Raw genomic sequence first — 18,380 nt, 5'->3', positions numbered from 1 at the left:
CACAATGTAAACAAGCAATGTAAACAAGTAATCTTATGCTTAAAGCAAATCAGGTTTCAGCATATATTATTTTTTACTTTCCAACTCCTGTTAAAACCTTACAAGTAATGCAATATTGCCAGAAATGACAGGAAACCAGTGCCTTAGTCTTCTCTTGGACGAGTCCTCAGGGAAAGTTCCCGCCAGCAGAGTGACCAGATGGCTGAAGCAAACTTTAGAAGGGAGCTCCTGGGAAAATCCATGGAAACCCTGTAGCAGCCGGTTGCCATGAAAAATTTGAAATGAGCATGCGCAGATAAGTTGACCTCGCTCGGACTGGGTGTCAACTACAACTTCAAAGTAAACTCAACTTAATTTATAGAATAAGATGAACTTTTCATCAGAAACTTATGAAAGTGAGTTCAACTGGCTCACAACAGACAGTTCAAGTTCCAACTGGCAATGTTATTGTCAGTGAATGCAAAAATCTTAGTAAGGTGAACAATTTTGAGTTGTCGTTTTTACAGTGTTGTTTCTTTATTTCTTAGGCTTTATTTAACACTTTCTTGAAATCGCTGGTCACGTTTTTCTGCTTCCTCACTTTAAATAAAATATTTATATAAAGAAAAGAATTATCAAGCTATTCAATAAATGCTACTGTAGATTTGTTCTGTAGTTGTCCTCCTCCTCCTGTAAGAGAGACTGAACTTTTCCTAAATGGTCGTTCTCTTTAGAACTTCTACGGCTTTTACTCTAGAAAATATGAAGCAGCTCATTCAAAAATGAATTCAATGATTTAAGACTTATTGTTAGTTTGTGTAAAATTTTTAATAAAAAAAAAAATGTTTGTCAGACAATCTCAGATAAAAAGAAGAGACAAAAGCTAATTCTATTATTTAGGACTAAAACATGTTTTTTTCCCCACAAATAACATTTTCTACATTTTGTGCAGCTCTTGCAAAAGACACTGATGTCACTGAGTGCTCTCTGCTCTCACTGACCGCAAATAGAAACGCATTAAAAATCCCATTAGCGATAAGATCAGCCAATCACTAACAAGGAAATTAGAGCCACTTATCAACAGAATTTAGATTATGTTGGTCATATTACATTCCACAATCGAGAGGTTTCTGGATCTGCTGGGAACGTACTGTAATGTGAAAGCTCTCCACTTGTTGTTTTGTTGAGTTACGGTAAAAGTGGGACATTGTCGATGCCGCTGATTCCCCTGCTGTCATATTCCCTGTTTGTGTTTGAATATGAAACTAAATAAAGTCACCATGGAAATGAGAATCTAACTGAAATGAAGGAGTTTCGGTGACTGAGGGAAGCAGGTGTGTAAACAGCGCCGCATGGTGGATGTGTTTTACAGGTCAGGTCGGATCAGAAGCCAGCTTCTACTGACTGCTAATCTGACCTGTTGGATTGGGACTTCTACCAACACATCCAGATTATGTAACATAAACTTTGTTTTATTTCAAACATTAGGTTAAACACAGCTTGTGCTTTAAATAAAATATCCACATTTCTTGATTAGATTAGATTCAACTTTATTGTCATTACACAGGTACAGGTACAAGCCAACAAAATGCAGTTTAGGTCTAACCAGAAGTGCAATAGAAGCAAGTGCAGGATAAATAATGGTTCCTTAAATACAGGACATGGGTTTCTACTGAATAACTATAGAGATGAATACCATTCTAAACAGAATCTTACTAATAGATTTGTCCTATGTATATAATATATATATATATAACTATATAATATATAGATAATATATAGATATGATCAAACAATCATACAACAGGTGGATTACCAAAAGAAGTCCCAGGAGATCAGCTACAAGGAGGCAGGGGACCCAGTTGGGACACATTCAGTGTTTATTATTACACATTGGACTAGATATTGGGATCTTAAAGTAAATCTAAAATCATCTAAAAGCTACAGTGTGAGTTTAAAACCACCTGTAGATTCTTTATGGTGTTTAGATCAGATTAGCTCTCCAAGCATCCAGGCACAGTGGAAACATGGTTATTGAAGCTTCTCTACATCCTGCAGGAAAAAATAAATTATTTTCACAAAGCTTATCAGCAGAAGAAAGAATGAAGTACTGTGATTTCCAATAAATGGCTGCTTTTACTTTGGATAAGTTAAAACTCTTGAGACAAACATGGGCGAATAACGTGGCTCCACAAATTGTGAGCGAGATGGAAACTTCACTCTGGACCTGGAGCAACTTGTTTCAGCCATCCTTCATCCTGTCCTGTTTCTTACTTTGGTAAGATGTCTGTAAGGGTGTATTCACATCTGCCACATTTGCTCACCTTTAAATGGACCAGAGTTTGTTTCTTCCTGTCATTCAGACCAGGGCAAGTTAATTAAATTGCAACTTAAAACAATTTTCAGATAGTTAAAGCCCTGTAGTTTACTTTTAACAAAGCTAAGACAGGCTTTCTCACTTCAGCCCTTTAGGTCCCAGTTCTGGTTGAATACATTTTTGGAAAAATTATCCATCCCTACCCAGACCAACAAACTGCGAGGTGACCTGCTGTCCCCTTCCAAACAAACTCTGGTTCGGTTCAGTTCGCTTCAGAATTAAATCCAAACCAGCCTTGATCCGACCCAACTATAGAAAGCACGCTGATCTTTGGACCTTGCAAGCCAGCAAGATAACGTGGCTGTTTCTTTAAGCCAGATGTGCTTTGAATGTATCCAGATGTGTTATTGTTTGCCTCACAGTGGAGGATATGAGTTGGAGGGCAATAATCCATGGAACACATCCACATTTTCGAAATATAGTTGAGCAGAAATGTATTAATCAGCCACTGATTGTGCAAGTTCGCCTACTTAGAAAGGGGAAGAGAGGTCTGTAAGAGACAAAATGAGAAATAAAATCTAAGAACTCACATTGTTGGATTTTTAAAGAATGTATATATAAATCATGCTGGAAATTGTTTAGTTACCAACAAACAAGAAGGATTTCTGGCCCCTGTTTGAACTAGACATGGCCTGAAACGCCAGGCCGGCGATAGTTGGGCCTGATATTTGCGTTCTCTGCTTGTAACAATGATGTGGGAAAAAATAAATAAATAAAGTCTACAATCTGTGACATACTACACCCAGAGGAACTCGCATCCTGCAGGGCCAGGCGTGTCCCCCTGCTGAAGACATGTCCAGGCCCGTCTGAAGTTTACCTAAGAGTCGATGGAAGATGCAGAAGAGGATTGGGAGACCTTATGAAACCAAAATAAAATTTTTTGAAAGAAACTCGACTTGTCATGTTTGGAGGCAGAAGAAGAATGCTGTGTTACCGCCCATGAACACAATACCTACTGTGAAGCATGGGGGTGGAAACGTCATGCTTTGGGGCTTGGGCGCTGTCATTGAAAAAACAAAGGTTATGCTATAAAGTATTGCGTTGAATTTTTGTTTTAGAGCAGATTTGACTTATTATATTTTTACCATAATTTACACATGGACTCTATTAAAAAAATCTCCTTTTATCTCTCATATTTGAAGTGAACCTATAATCAAAATTAGACCTTATCTGTCTAAGTAGGTGAAGTAAGGCTGACTAAATCTTTTTTTTTGCCCAACTGTCGCTGTTCTTACAGCTGTGCTTCAGTTTACTGAGTTGATCTTTTCTTAATTACCTATTAGTACAGATTTGCATTTTAGTTTTGTAATTTCTCAGTCATAAAATTAGATTTGTTTTTATAGCGATTGATCTCTCCCGCTCAATCTTTCAGGTTCAAAGGCAGCAGCGATGGAGCTCTCCACCTCGGTCTACGACCTTGGTACGCCTGTGAACGCCTATCCGCTGCAGTTAGCCGAGGAGCTCAAACTCGCTCTGGAGGTTCAACCGAACCAGGAAGAGAGAGACAACCTCAGAGCTCAGCTGCCTCCAGAAACGGCTCAGGCTCTCATCAACTGGCTGCAGACTGGAACTGTGAGTACAGGATCTGACATGATGCAGTAAACACTCCCCACTGATCTGATTTAACCTTTTAAAGATTTTGTTGAATCAGAAAAAAAATTTCACTAATCTGAAACAATGCTTTAGGTTCTCTACCTTGGTTTGACTTCATAGAAACACTTTAATTTATTGTAACATAAACCCAACCATTTTTAATGTTTGAAGCATCAGACCAGACATCATATAAATGCTGTAAAATATTGATGTATTTCTGGTTTATTGAGTTAAAATGGTTTTATCAATGATATTACCCTCTCATTCTCCACTGAAGCTATAACTCAAAGACTGAAGTAATTTGATTATTGAAGTTAATGATCTAAAACGGTGTCATTTTCGATACGATTGGCTAATGTTGTTAGCAAATCAGAATTCTTCGTTGTATTTCTGGGTCCTCCAGTTAAAACGAACAATGTTAGAAAAAAAACAATCACGGATCCTAGGGGGGAGTACTGGCCTAGTTTTAGAGCAGTGAAATGTGCTCTGAGAAGGTTGCAAGCAGGCTCGGAAAACAACCCTCACCAAGACTTCTTTAATACGGCTTTTATGGCTTTGGTTATCAACACGGATGCGGCAGTGACTGCTGCTGCTGCGTAACGTCCACACTCAACACATCAGCAGGGTTGCCAGATGTCACTGACTATCGTTTTCCAGCCCAAAAAAGGTTAATAAACCACCTGGATATATGAAATCTCGCCCAATTTAAACCAAAGTCTATTGATCTCTTAGGCCATAAATCTAAAAGAAAAAATTTTTTCACCCATAGACGGCCATCCAAAACTGCCAAATTGGGAAACGTCCCAACCTGGCAACAATGCACGTAAGACGGGAAACGTTAGCCTATAGATGCATAAATTCGTCAAATATACGAGGAACATTGTAGTTTGGTTTAAAAAAAAGCATTTTAGTTTTATTATGATTTAGTTTGTTGCAAGGATTTTACAGTTTGAATTAATAGAAAACTACACCATATGCCAACCGTCACAAATGATGTGCATGACAAGGAAGGGCTATATATACTGCATGCATCATTAAGGTGGTTAACATTGTACTGCTTCTTGAGCTCCTTGAGTTGTTTACTGTCACAGGTAGGAGCTTCTGCCGCAGAGTAAGTGTTGGGGCCGGTATGATTTAAGGAGGGCCGCCCCTCACGCTGAAATTAGGACCGGCCCACCGGGCAAATGCGCGGTATCACAGATTACCAGTCCGAGCCTAGTTGCAAGATACCTGGCTTGATTCCAAAAGCCTCAACTCTGGAACACTGAGCAGGACCCTTAACCCCACTCTGCTCCCCAGGTGCCGCACAATGGCAGCCCACTGCTCCCCAAGGGAATGGGTTAAATGGAGAGAGTTTTGTTGCTCTGTATTTGTGACAGTTGATTATACATTGTTGATTATAAATATAATTTTATCATCTTGTAACTCGTGAAAAAAAGCATCTGAAAAGTAAATGAATCTTTATCCTGGCATTTTACCCTTCTTTGTATTTCTCACCTGGAAAGCCAGAAAACTGAAGGACCAAGTAGAGTTAGAACATGTTCTGTTGCGTTGTCCTTGGAGACACTATTACAACTCGCCATTATTGACTTCCTGCACTGCGTTCCCTCCCTCACGCCGTTTTTCGGCCCTTAGTGGCCTCTCAGTCATAACTACTTCTCTGTTCACGTCAGCTTTTACCTCTCTTTTTTCCCCCCTCTTCTTTCTCCCCTCTCACTGAGGCTGTGCATGTTCAGGCACCCACCCTCTGTTTTCTCATGCAAGTCTGTTTTGTAGATGTAAATGAGGTAGTTTTTCATTCAAGCAGCCAAGTCTCTGGCAGCAGGACTTGATTTCTTAGGACTGTGACTCTGAGGTAAGTTTAAATTACTCTAAACAGTTAGAAGTGTTTACTTGTAATGTTTAAAGCAAAGTCACTGGTTTTGTTTTCTAATATGACTTTTAAATGGGGAATTTTATTTTTAGTAAAAAAAGTTGGGGTTTAGGCTGGAAGCTTTTATGCTTTTTGGGCTTAAATTGTACACATAGCTGGTTGAGCTGGTGTTGCTGGGCTTTGTCCTGCAGAGGCTGCTGTTTTCTGTGCAGAAAGTCAGGCTGTACTCAGAATAATAGATGGGAGCGGCTGAAAAGAGAAAGCGATTCTTAAATCTGCATTGTCTCAGCAGCAGATGTCTCCCATGCAGCTCTCACCCACGGCTCATTTTCCCCTTTTCCTTTTGCTCTTTGTTTCGTTTAACCTTTCGTCTTGTCTTCTGCTTCCCGTTTCCTGCTACTTTCTTCTTCCCATTTTACACTTCAGACGCTGATTATTTTCTGAGCATGAATACGCATTTTGTAACCTTTATTTTCACGTGTGATTAAAGAGAACGCTGCACACCATTGAGGGGGACCATTTTAGAAAAATATGACTGTTAAGTGCAACAAATTCAAATCTTAGTTATGAACTCATTACAGTTTTATTCTGTTATACATTTAGACTCACTGATAGCATTTAAACTTGACAAGTTTAGAGAGTCAAAGCTTAATAACGAGGTTTAGACGAATATTATCACCTCACTTATAGACTCTATTTCTCAAGCTTTTGAAAAAACTATCAACACGCATCAGTTGACTAATTTTTCCTGATATGAACCAAGAAACTGTCTGGATGATCAGCACAACAGTGAACAATCATGTTTATATTTTTAAAACGGCCTGGCAGATCATCAAAGCTAACTACTCCTCATGCACCCCCCAACAAACGCACACCACCGCCGCCACCGCTGACCCAAAAGGAGCAGGATCAAAGATGCCTGAGCCTGGTAATTACTCTTCAACCCTGGGGCTTCTCTCCTGGGATACAACTGGAAGGATTAGAAGATGTCTTGTGACTGCCACTCATTACAGCTGACTCAGAGATGTTCAAATGCAGATACAAGCTATTTAGAAAGTTGTTTTCCTGACCAGTAACATCCTTTTGGGAAAAATGTTTCTTTTCATGTTTAGTTGTTTGCATAAATTTGCACTCTTTTGCTTTAAACTGACTGAACCAGCAAAGCCAGGATTTGGGTGCTTCCTGTTTACATCCTAACCAGATGGGGGGTCTTGTCCACATGAAGAGTCGGCAAAACCACCTCCCCATGTTGGCTTGGTGTGGACAGACCAATCTGCTTACCTGGCAGGTTTACATAGACTAGGGCGGAGGACTTCAACCGGGGGTCCGCGACCCCTAGGGGGTCCACGGAGGTACTGCATGTGGGTCGCGAAAGTTTTGGTTAATTAGGCTTTTTTTTTTTTATATATTCCCCCCTGCAATTATTTCACTAATTGAAATTTCTTTAAATACAAATTAAGATGAATTCAACACACTGTCATAAACAGATAAATGGAGGCAGAAGATGTCTTGCACACATTCAGCGACACACAGGGAGCTCTTTCAAGCTGGACACCGTTTCATTCAACACCTGTCCCATAAACCAGGAATCAGAATCACTTTAATAATCCCAGGAAGAAATTACTTTCGTTGCATTACTCCATCAGTAAAAGAGCGATTATAGGACGAGGTTGATAAAACAAAATTTCATTCGATATATATAATTAGGGGATCCCCGCTCCATCTGGCCATCAGCCTGGGGGACCTTGGACTGAAAAACATTAAAGACGCCTGGACTAGGGTGACCAAAAAGGAGAACACTTTGCCCAGCGCCGAGACAGATTCAGATATGCTTCCAAGAGGTTAATGAACATCCTATATTATCCCTAAATTGTACTGAAATAACTTCTGTAGTAAAACAAAATCTGTAACAACCAGTAACAAAATTATGACTGTCTTTTAAAATATGTAAATAAAATAAAAAAAATTTCTAAATATGACTTCTTCTGTATTAGAAAACACAGCATCCTCTGTTTTCCCAGGTCTATAAAAAAGGGATCAATCAACTTTGCAGAGGAGACTGCACCTCACTCAGATTTTTTAGGTTTTTCAGTGTCCATGTGAGCTTTGTGTCTCCAGCATCTTTATTAGAGACTGAAAAATGTGTGCCAGCTCTGAACATGGTGCTCTCCCTCTTGACTGGACCAGGACATTCAGCCAATCATGTAGCGTGACATCATTGGCATGCGCAGGACCCGAGCAGATCTGGTACCTACACAGTAATATTCTGTGCAAAGCGCAGTGGTGTCAAACTTACACACATTTGTTACTTAAGTAGAAGTATATATACTGCAGTTTAAAAACACTCTGGTAAAAGTTGAAGTATCAACTTGAGCTCTTTACTCAAGTAAAAGTGAAAAAGTATGTGCTCCAAAAACTACTTAAAGCTACAGTGTATAATAGTTACAGGGATATACAGTCAGAAATGTAATATATTATACATAACTATGTTATTTATCATGATCTACGAGCTCAGCCTTTTAACCTTAATATTTGCGTTGCCTTAGAATTCGTTATTTATAATTACATAGGAGCGGGTCTCGCAGCCATGGAGGCTGACATCTTTGCGCTACGGCAGCGCAGAGCCAACAAACTAGCGATTGGGAGATCTCCCATTACAATAACATGCTGCGTGATGATGCTGTTACTCTCCAGTATACTTATTCAGCAACGTCCCTGACGTTTCACAGGTAATGATTCAGTAATTTTCTGTAAAATAATTTTCTGGATATATACCTCGGTTTCTTCTCTCCGGCTCCTTTGGAGATCTTCAAGCCTTTCCTCCTCTGCTCTAGTCACCCCGCTGGCACCTCTCCCTCGCCTGGCCCTGGCTGCACGCCCACCCTGGCCTCTCTGCCCTCTTCCTCGCCCTCTTCCTCGCCTTGTAACCCCCGTGCCACAAACAAGACTTGGACTCTGTAAACGGGGAATATATATTCTTCCAGCGAACACAATCTCGCTGTTAAACTAATGACTACAATTACTTTGTCTGTTTATATCACCATGCAAAGCAGCTCGCCAAAACGTCACAACGATGTAGAAAAAATAACGGGTATATTTATTATCTTAAGTCTACATGAAATCTATACCCTACACAGACTAATGAAATACTATCTGTAAAATAATCTATGTAAACAAACCTCATCACTTGAGAAGGTAGGTGATTCCGACGTCGTGGAAGACATTTTGTCCCGTAACGCTCGCCGTACTGTTGGGGGGGGGGGAGATGTTCATGTTGCTGCAGTCTGGACGTTAGATGTCGCTGAAAATTACACACTGTAGCTTTAAAGTATAAAAGTAAAACGTAACCTTTTAAATACAAAAAAAACCCAGCCAAATGCCACTATATGAACTGAAAGCTCAATTCTTGTGAAATTCAGTCAGATAGGGCCAAGGATGAGGGAGGTCTGGTTGGTCTCCATCCCCGATACGCTCTCTCCTGTGTCCGACCTTTCAGACATTTCAACATCTTTTTCTGAATCCCACATTGTAGCATGGCACAGACAATTCACGTTAGCAGTTTGAAGAACTCCTGCTTGCTTCTGATGATTTCCTTTAGCTAACCAATGCGTGTTTGCGTTCTATGACTCATCCAATCATACTAGTTTTCACTAGATGTGGGTGGAGCCAATGATCTGCATTGGATGGAGCACATGACGGGAAATAAATATTTAGAAACATTAAACAGAAGCCAAGAGTAACGAGTAACGTTTGTTTTAAGGAATAGAAAGTACAGATACTTGTGTGAAAATGTAATGATTAGAAGTCAGAAGTAGGAAGAAAAATAAGTAATGGAGTAAAGTATAGATACCTAAAAAGTGTATTTAAGTACAGTAACAAAGTATTTGTACAAAGTATTTGTAGTATTTGTTACTTGACACCTCTGGCAAAGCGCCAGTCAATTTAAGCTTATGATTATGGTCCCATGAAAAACTGTGAAAATTGAACATATACATGAATTTATATTCCCCCACTGGACCCCCCCGGACAGAATGTAAGAAGTGGACATGTCTGGGCAAAAGAGGATGTTTGGTCACCCTAACAATGATGAGCCAATGTAGGACTCAACTCTGACTTAACAGACATGCACGAACAACGATGGCCGACTTTAAAGTTGCTTTTGTGTTTCAGAAATTATAAAATTCATTGTGAATTTTACAGAGCAATGTTTTCGTTCCTCTATGGTATCTGTGTGGACCCCCTCATCTTCTGTCCAGACAGAGGCCTCTTTTCTCACACCTGAGTTTGGTGTTTGCTACGTTTATTAATCACTGGTTTTATCATGATACAGCATCATAGAAGTCCGACTTTGTTCCTGTCTTAAGCCTCTGAAGGTTCAGATCTGCTTCTGTCTCTACACCCAGATTTAGAGCCTGATTGCTGCTTTCTAACTGGATTAACCTCAGCTGCATTTTCACGCTGTTGTTTTGGTTTAAAAATAACTTCAAGTTTTTTTGTTTTTTTTTAGCCAACAAAACTTTGTCCCATCCACGTGTTTGTTTCCGGTATCAAGTTACCCACAAATAATGGGTTATAGTCACCTGGTGAAATCATAATGACAGCAGTTTCATCTGCATATCTATGGTAACATACACTCACCGGCCACTTTATTAGGTACACCTGTCCACTGCTCGTTCACACTTAATTCCTAAGCAGCCAATCACAGGGCGGCAACTCAGTGCATTTAGGCATGTAGACATGGTCAAGACAATCTCCTGCAGTTCAAACCGAGCATCAGTATGGGGAAGAAAGGTGATTTGAGTGACTTTGAACGTGGCATGATTGTTGGTGCCAGAAGGGCTGGTCTGAGTATTTCAGAAACTGCTGATCTACTGGGATTTTCACCCACAACCATCTCTAGGGTTTACAGAGAATGGTCCGAAAAAGAAAAAACATCCAGTGAGCGGCAGTTCTGTGGGCGGAAATGCCTTGTTGATGCCAGAGGTCAGAGGAGAATGGCCAGACTGGTTGGAGCTGATAGAAGGGCAACAGTGACTCAAATAACCACCCGTTACAACCAAGGTGGGCAGAAGAGCATCTCTGAACGCACAGTACGTCGAACTTTGAGGCAGATGGGCTACAGCAGCAGAAGACCACACCGGGTGCCACTCCTTTCAGCTAAGAACAGGAAACTGAGGCTACAATTTGCACACGCTCATGGAAATTGGACAATAGACGATTGGAAAAACGTTGCCTGGTCTGATGAGTCTCGATTTCTGCTGCGACATTCGGATGGTAGGGTCAGAATTTGGCGTCTACAACATGAAAGCATGGATCCATCCTGCCTTGTATCAACGGTTCAGGCTGGTGGTGGTGGTGTCATGGTGTGGGGAATATTTTCTTGGCACTCTTTGGGCCCCTTGGTACCAATTGAGCATCGTTGCAACGCCACAGCCTACCTGAGTATTGTTGCTGACCATGTCCATCCCTTTATGACCACAATGTACCCAACTTCTGATGGCTACTTTCAGCAGGATAATGCGCCAATTCATAAAGCTGGAATCATCTCAGACTGGTTTCTTGAACATGACAATGGGTTCACTGTACTCAAATGGCCTCCACAGTCACTAGATCTCAATCCAATAGAGCATCTTTGGGATGTGGTGGAACGGGAGATTCGCATCATGGATGTGCAGCCGACAAATCTGCGGCAACTGTGTGATGCCATCATGTCAATATGGACCAAACTCCCTGAGGAATGCTTCCAGCACCTTGTTGAATCTATGCCACCAAGAATTGAGGCAGTTCTGAAAGCAAAAGGGGGTCCAACCCGTTACTAGCATGGGGTACCTAATAAAGTGGCCGGTGAGTGTATGTTGTTGTTCAATGGGATCAGAGTTAGAGGGGAAATGTAGAGCACATACACTATATTGCCAAAAGTATTTGCTCACCCATCCAAATTATTGGAATCAGGTGTTCCAATCACTTCCATGGCCACAGGTGTATAAATTCAAGCACCTAGGCATGCAGACTGTTTTTACAAACATTTGTGAAAGAATGGGTCGCTCTCAGGAGCTCAGTGAATTCCAGCGTGGAACTGTGATAGGATGCCACCTGTGCAACAAATCCAGTCGTGAAATTTCCTCGCTCCTAAATATTCCACAGTCAACTGTCAGCTGTATTATAAGAAAATGGAAGTGTTTGGGAACGACAGCAACTCAGCCACGAAGTGGTAGGCCACGTAAACTGACGGAGCGGGGTCAGCGGATGCTGACGCGCATAGTGCGAAGAGGTCGCCAACTTTCTGCAGAGTCAATCACTACAGACCTCCAAACTTCATGTGGCCTTCAGATTAGCTCAAGAACAGTGCGCAGAGAGCTTCATGGAATGGGTTTCCATGGTCGAGCAGCTGCATCCAAGCCATACATCACCAAGTGCAATGCAAAGCGTCGGATGCGGTGGTGTAAAGCACGCCGCCACTGGACTCTAGAGCAGTGGAGACGCGTTCTCTGGAGTGACGAATCGCGCTTCTCCATCTGGCAATCTGATGGACGGGTCTGGGTTTGGCGGTTGCCAGGAGAACGGTACTTGTCTGACTGCATTGTGCCAAGTGTAGAGTTTGGTGGAGGGGGGATTATGGTGTGGGGTTGTTTTTCAGGAGCTGGGCTTGGCCCCTTAGTTCCAGTGAAAGGAACTCTGAATGCTTCAGCATCCCAAGACATTTTGGACAATTCCATGCTCCCAACTTTGTGGGAACAGTTTGGAGCTGGCCCCTTCCTCTTCCAACATGACTGTGCACCAGTGCACAAAGCAAGGTCCATAAAGACATGGATGACAGAGTCTGGTGTGGATGAACTTGACTGGCCTGCACAGAGTCCTGACCTCAACCCGATAGAACACCTTTGGGATGAATTAGAGCGGAGACTGAGAGCCAGGCCTTCTCGTCCAACATCAGTGTGCGACCTCACAAATGCGCTTCTGGAAGAATGGTCAAAAATTCCCATAAACACACTCCTAAACCTTGTGGACAGCCTTCCCAGAAGAGTTGAAGCTGTTCTAGCTGCAAAGGGTGGACCGACGTCATATTGAACCCTATGGATTAGGAACGGGATGTCACTTAAGCTCATATGTGAGTCAAGGCAGGTGAGCAAATACTTTTGGCAATATAGTGTATGTCAATTCAAGGCCCGCAGGCCGATACCGGCCCGCAAATTGTTTTGCCATGACCCCCTGGATGATATTTAATTACCATTAGAACCGACCCACAGGCCACGGCCGCATGTGCGCGCTGCTGTGACTTTGCGGGCTACCGCTGCTGATCGAGGGGCAGGTAGGATCGAGACAGAGCGCTACTTACAGGATCGGACTTCTGCCCTGACTGTGTCATCTGTTCACCTATATTCTGTCCCTGGTGTGCGGATCCCACCGGCCCCTCACTCAGCAGTGTCAGTCTCAGCTCCCCTCTTCTTCCCTCCTTTATTTTGGCTTCAATCAGCCTCTGCTGACACCTGCGCATAGCGTTTGCACAGTCCAGTTCGTGCACTCCGCCTCCTTAGACAACCCAGTGTGCTTGGATTATTAAAGGGGGAAATCAAAAAGCATAACAATCCAAACATGCACTTTAATTTATAAATTGATCTCAATAACTTTATTATATAATAAAAGTTCATTAATAATATTTATATTAATATATACATATTTTTTATATATATATACAGTGGGGCAAAAAAGTATTTAGTCAGCCACCAATAGTGCAAGTTTTCCCACTTAAAAAGATGAGAGAGGCCGGTAATTTTCATCATAGATATACCTCAACTATAAGAGACAAAATGAGAAAAATAAATCCTGAAAATCACATTTTCTGATTTTTAAAGAATTTATTTGCAAAATATGGTGGAAAATAAGTATTTGGTCAATAACAAAAGTTCATCTCAATACTTTGTCATTGCCAACAAAGGTTATATAACAGGGTAATAACAGAGATCAAACGTTTTCTGTAAGTCTTCACAAGGTTTTCACACACTGTTGCTGGTATTTTGGCCCATTCCTCCATGCAGATCTCCTCTAGAGCAGTGATGTTCTGGGGCTGTCGCTGGGCAACACGGACTTTCAACTCCCTCCAAAGATTTTCTATGGGGTTGAGATCTGGAGACTGGCTAGGCCACTCTAGGACCTTGAAATGCTTCTTACGAAGCCACTCCTTCGTTACCCGGGCGGTGTGTTTGGGATCATTGTCATGCTGAAAGACCCAGCCACGTTTCATCTTCAATGCCCTTGCTGATGGAAGGAGGTTTTCACTCAAAATTTGACGATACATGGCCCCATTCATTCTTTCCTTCACACGGATCAGTCGTCCTGGTCCCTTAGCAGAAAAACAGCCCCAAAGCATGATGTTTCCACCCCCATGCTTCACTGTAGGTATGGTGTTCTTTGGATGCAACTCAGCATTCTCTCTCCTCCAAACACGACGAGTAGAGTTTTTACCAAAAAGTTCTATTTTGGTTTGATCTGACCATATGATATTCTCCCAGTCATCGTCTGGATCATCCAAATGCTCTCTAGCAAACTTGAGACGGGCCTTGACATGTACTGGCTTAAGCAGGGGGACACGTCTGGCACTGCAGGATTTGAGTCCCTGGCGGCGTAGTGTGTTACTGATGGTAGCCTTTGTTACTTTGGTCCCAGCTCTCTGCAGGTCATTCACTAGGTCCCCCCCCCCCGTGTGATTCTGGGATTTTTACTCACCGTTCTTGTGATCATTTTGACCCCACAGGGTGTGATCTTGCGTGGAGCCCCAGATCGAGGAAGATTATCAGTGGTTTTGTATGTTTTCCATTTTCTAATAATTGATCCCACAGTTGATTTCTTCACACCAAGCTGTTTACCTATTGCAGATTCAGACTTCCCAGCCTGGTGCAGGTCTATAATTTTATTTCGGGTGTCCTTTGACAGCTCTCTAGTTTTGGCCATGGTGGAGTTTAGAGTGTGACTGTTTGAGGTTGTGGACAGGTGTCTTTTATACTGATAACGGGTTCAAACAGGTGCCATTAATGAAGGTAACGAGTGGAGGACAGAGGAGCCTCTTACAGAAGAAGTTACAGGTCTATGAGAGCCAGAAATCTTGCTTGTTTGTAACTGACCAAATACTTATTTTCCACCATATTTTGCAAATAAATTCTTTAAAAATCAGACAATGTGATTTTCTGGATTTTTTTTTTTCTCATTTTGTCTCTCATAGTTGAGGTATATCTATGATGAAAATTACCGGCCTCTCTCATCTTTTTGAGTGGGAGAACTTGAACTATTGGTGGCTGACTAAATACTTTTTTGCCCCACTGTATATTTATTCAGAACATTTGTCCAAATAAAATCTACATCCAATGTACAATGGTGTTTTTCTTATTTTTGAAACCTAAAGACAAAAAAAACTAAACAAAATGAGACAAAAAACACCCATCCCTCCCACTCTCTCCATGTAGCAACACATGTACACTGTAGTAATACTATATTAAGCATTAACCATATTTTTGAAAGGTCAGAATTAACAGAAAGGGAGCACAACAAAAATATTGGAATAATTGAAACGCTGTGAAAATTAATGTGGATCAGTCTCTCAGGTCTAACTGGTTAAAATGTCCAAGAAAGGACTCCATATCTGGTCAAATTTAGCCAATGCCCTTCGTACCGAATGGAGAATTTTTTTTTGGAGTACAGTATGACAACAGTTCGTTGATCCAATGTTTCTTGTTTGGAGGCTCCGTAGATTTCCAGTTTTTAAGTATACATTTTTCTCTGCAGATGATGTTAACAAAACAAAGTATTTCTTTTAAGGATTTAATTTCAAGGAAATATTAATATTGTGTTTTTTGAAAAAACAATGTGTTAGGTCTTGGTTCAATAGGCTATTTTAATTTCAATATGTTTTAATGAACATTTAACCTTGGCATGTAGCAAATGTGTTTTTTTGTCGCTCAGTATATTTGACTTCAATGATGTAGACATTGAAAAGGAGGGGCACTGAGATGGGACCTTTGGGAATGCCAGGTGTATTTATTGTTGTCTATGATGTAAAGTTACCTACCGACATACGAGTTCCTGTTCTTCAATTAAGATTTAAACCAATCCGGTACTGAACTAGAGAGGCCGACCCCATTTCCCATGTGCATAAAATAGTGATCAACAGTGTTAAATGCTGCACAAAGGTCCAGTAATGCCAGCATCGGTTATTCCACACACTGGATTTATATGGATGTCATCTATCACATTAAGAAGGGAAGGCTCTGCACTGTGATCAGCATGAAAACCTGACTGGAAGTCGGATTGATTTGTATATCTACCATCAAATGTATTTAAGTGCTGCAAAGGGTGTTGGTGCAGTTTTCCTTTTCATAGGGTTTCTTTGGTTTTTCCCTTTTTCTCATATTTGATGGTTTTAGGTCATTAAATAAAAGCTATGCAAACCAGTACATGACTTTTTTCAAAGTGTTTTCCCCCTAAACATATAACTAGTTGTACAACATACTGCTGTAAGCATTGCCATTGGGTGTTTTGATATTCGCCGGGAGTCTCTGGTTCATAACAGTAGAAGTATTTTTGCCAATCTTTCTTAAATAATTGTTTGATTCTTCCTATTAAATGATTTTGAGGATGGACAGGCTGCTTATGGTCCTTCTACAGCATCTCAAGCATTGAAAATATGTTTTTTGAATCCAAAGAATCAAAGCAAGTTCTCGCTGTCCTGTAGCATAGATTAAATTGCTCTTGAACATGGGTACAAACTGATAACCAGACAAGTTTGTTTTTTTGTGGTCGAGAACAGACTACATGAATCAATCTACTGTGGCAGGTTATTGAGTTATTTGCAGCCCAGAGATGACCCAGTGGCTGTAAAGTCCTGCTGGGTTTTCATTATAAAGCAAATTCACTTGTAGCTATGTCTATGAATAACTCAAATTTACGACAAAAATGTTGCTGTTTAATAAATTGCAGTTTGACTGTGAAGCTTAACCTACAAAACAGAAATGTAAATTTGCTTTCTGATATTAAGGACATGAATTCTGGTCAATATTATGCCATTTAACTGTGGTGCGTGCATGGTCTGTGCAGCCTTCTGAGTCATCAAGACAAATGACTTGACATTGTTGACATGAACTTGTCTGTAAAATGTAAAGGAAATGCGACCTGAGGCGAGTATTTAAAAGAAAGATTGATGAGACACAGAGACAGGAGACTCCTGCACACTCTGTTTTCCAGCACTCTTACTCGTACTTGATAAAAAGAGGGACAGAAACTTTGTTTTCCCTATGCTGATCCCAAAGTCTGTTGCTGCTTTGTTCAGTTTTCTGGCATCCGATGGACCCAAACTGAAGAACAGATGATAGAGAGAGGGAGGGAAAACCCTCCCACTAACCCCCTCCTCCCTGGACTCGGCCATTTGGCTGTCGGACGGACAGAAGAAAGAGAGAAAAAAATGGAGGAAAAGGGCTCTAAAAGGAAAGAAAGAAACAGGGACAGAGGAGGCAGTGTTTGTCCAGAGGAAGAGAACGATTATTCTGTTGGAAACTTTGGAATGAAGAGTAGTTTCTAGGGAAAGAGTGACATTAAGAGAAGGAAAAGGGAGAATAAGGAGGGGGTGAGTAGAGGGGAGTTGTCCCTCTCAGGAGGCAGAGATCATAAAACCCTCCTCCTCCACAGCTGTGAACATCGCAACAGTACTCGCATGCTATTCAGCACTTAGTGACTTCACTCTTACTGTCTGGTGATAAACTTACATACACTAAACATACACAGTCCACCAGAAACAGAAGGAACCAGCCCTGCCAGTGATGGGCTGGGAACATGGAGACTTCCATTGATTTCTACAGGCACTTCTCCTGGCTTAAAAAGGTGAGGGCTGCGTCCTTTTCATGTTTGTCTTTTTCATGTCTGTCCATGTTACAGATTCCATGCATTAGATTGGTGCCCTAAAGGTTTTTTTTCCCCTCATTGGCTTTAAACAAGAAAACTGCTGCTAAAAAGGGAAAGTAGGAACTCTTCTGTGATGCATGTCATTGTCTTGCTTGCATTGTGTTCTTTCCTGGTGACAGACTATTTTCAGATGTAATTTCCTTTACTGTTCAGAAGCTGAGCTGCATCTCAAGTTGTCGTGGCGTTGGGAAGACACTCCTGACTAGAGCTGTTATCAGATTAGAAGCGTGATCCATCAGCTGATGGCAATTGACAGGGCTGTGGCCGATCCTGCAAGATTTAATCAGTGAGGGAATGTGCCATCTGAGATGTCATCTCTGGTTAAGCATTTATCATTGCGTGTTTAATCGATTGTATTGATCTTTATTTTAGGACATATGTTCTATTGTCATAAGTAAAAAAAGGGGCGTATCTCGACATTCCCAACTGTGTTTATGTCGTTACTACATACTTAAAATAAAACAGGCTTTTTTGGATTTTTTTTTTTTTAGGCACAAACTTTTTATATTGTTTTATTCTTTTTTTTTTCCTAGTTTGTCCCATTGATAATGCAGATCTTTTTTGCTAGAGACACTTGGCCATGACCTTAGCTACACAGTTTCAGGACAAAGG

General features: G+C 41.1%; 1 protein-coding gene across 15 annotated transcripts in view; it reads left to right on the top strand.

The window, feature by feature from the left end:
- The window catches only part of ppfibp2b (PPFIA binding protein 2b), a 156,930-nt gene that overhangs the window by 41,283 nt on the left and 97,267 nt on the right, over positions 1 to 18,380 (top strand). For 13 of the 15 annotated variants that reach the window (XM_038268575.1, XM_038268573.1, XM_038268578.1 and 10 more), the window contains exon 3: positions 3,729 to 3,928. In XM_038268575.1, coding sequence (XP_038124503.1) covers positions 3,729 to 3,928 — 200 coding nt within the window. Of the gene's footprint in view, positions 1 to 3,728; positions 3,929 to 5,643; positions 5,805 to 17,141; positions 17,688 to 18,380 lie in introns of those variants that run through there. The other 2 variants (XM_038268583.1, XM_038268582.1) reach the window with 2 other exon arrangements.

The sequence above is a fragment of the Cyprinodon tularosa genome, unplaced genomic scaffold (assembly GCF_016077235.1).
Source record: "Cyprinodon tularosa strain WSP-4 unplaced genomic scaffold, ASM1607723v1 ctg703, whole genome shotgun sequence".
Taxonomy (NCBI): domain Eukaryota; kingdom Metazoa; phylum Chordata; class Actinopteri; order Cyprinodontiformes; family Cyprinodontidae; genus Cyprinodon; species Cyprinodon tularosa.
The sequence above is the reverse complement of the archived record's forward strand: the minus strand, read 5'-3'. Positions and strand labels throughout refer to the sequence as shown.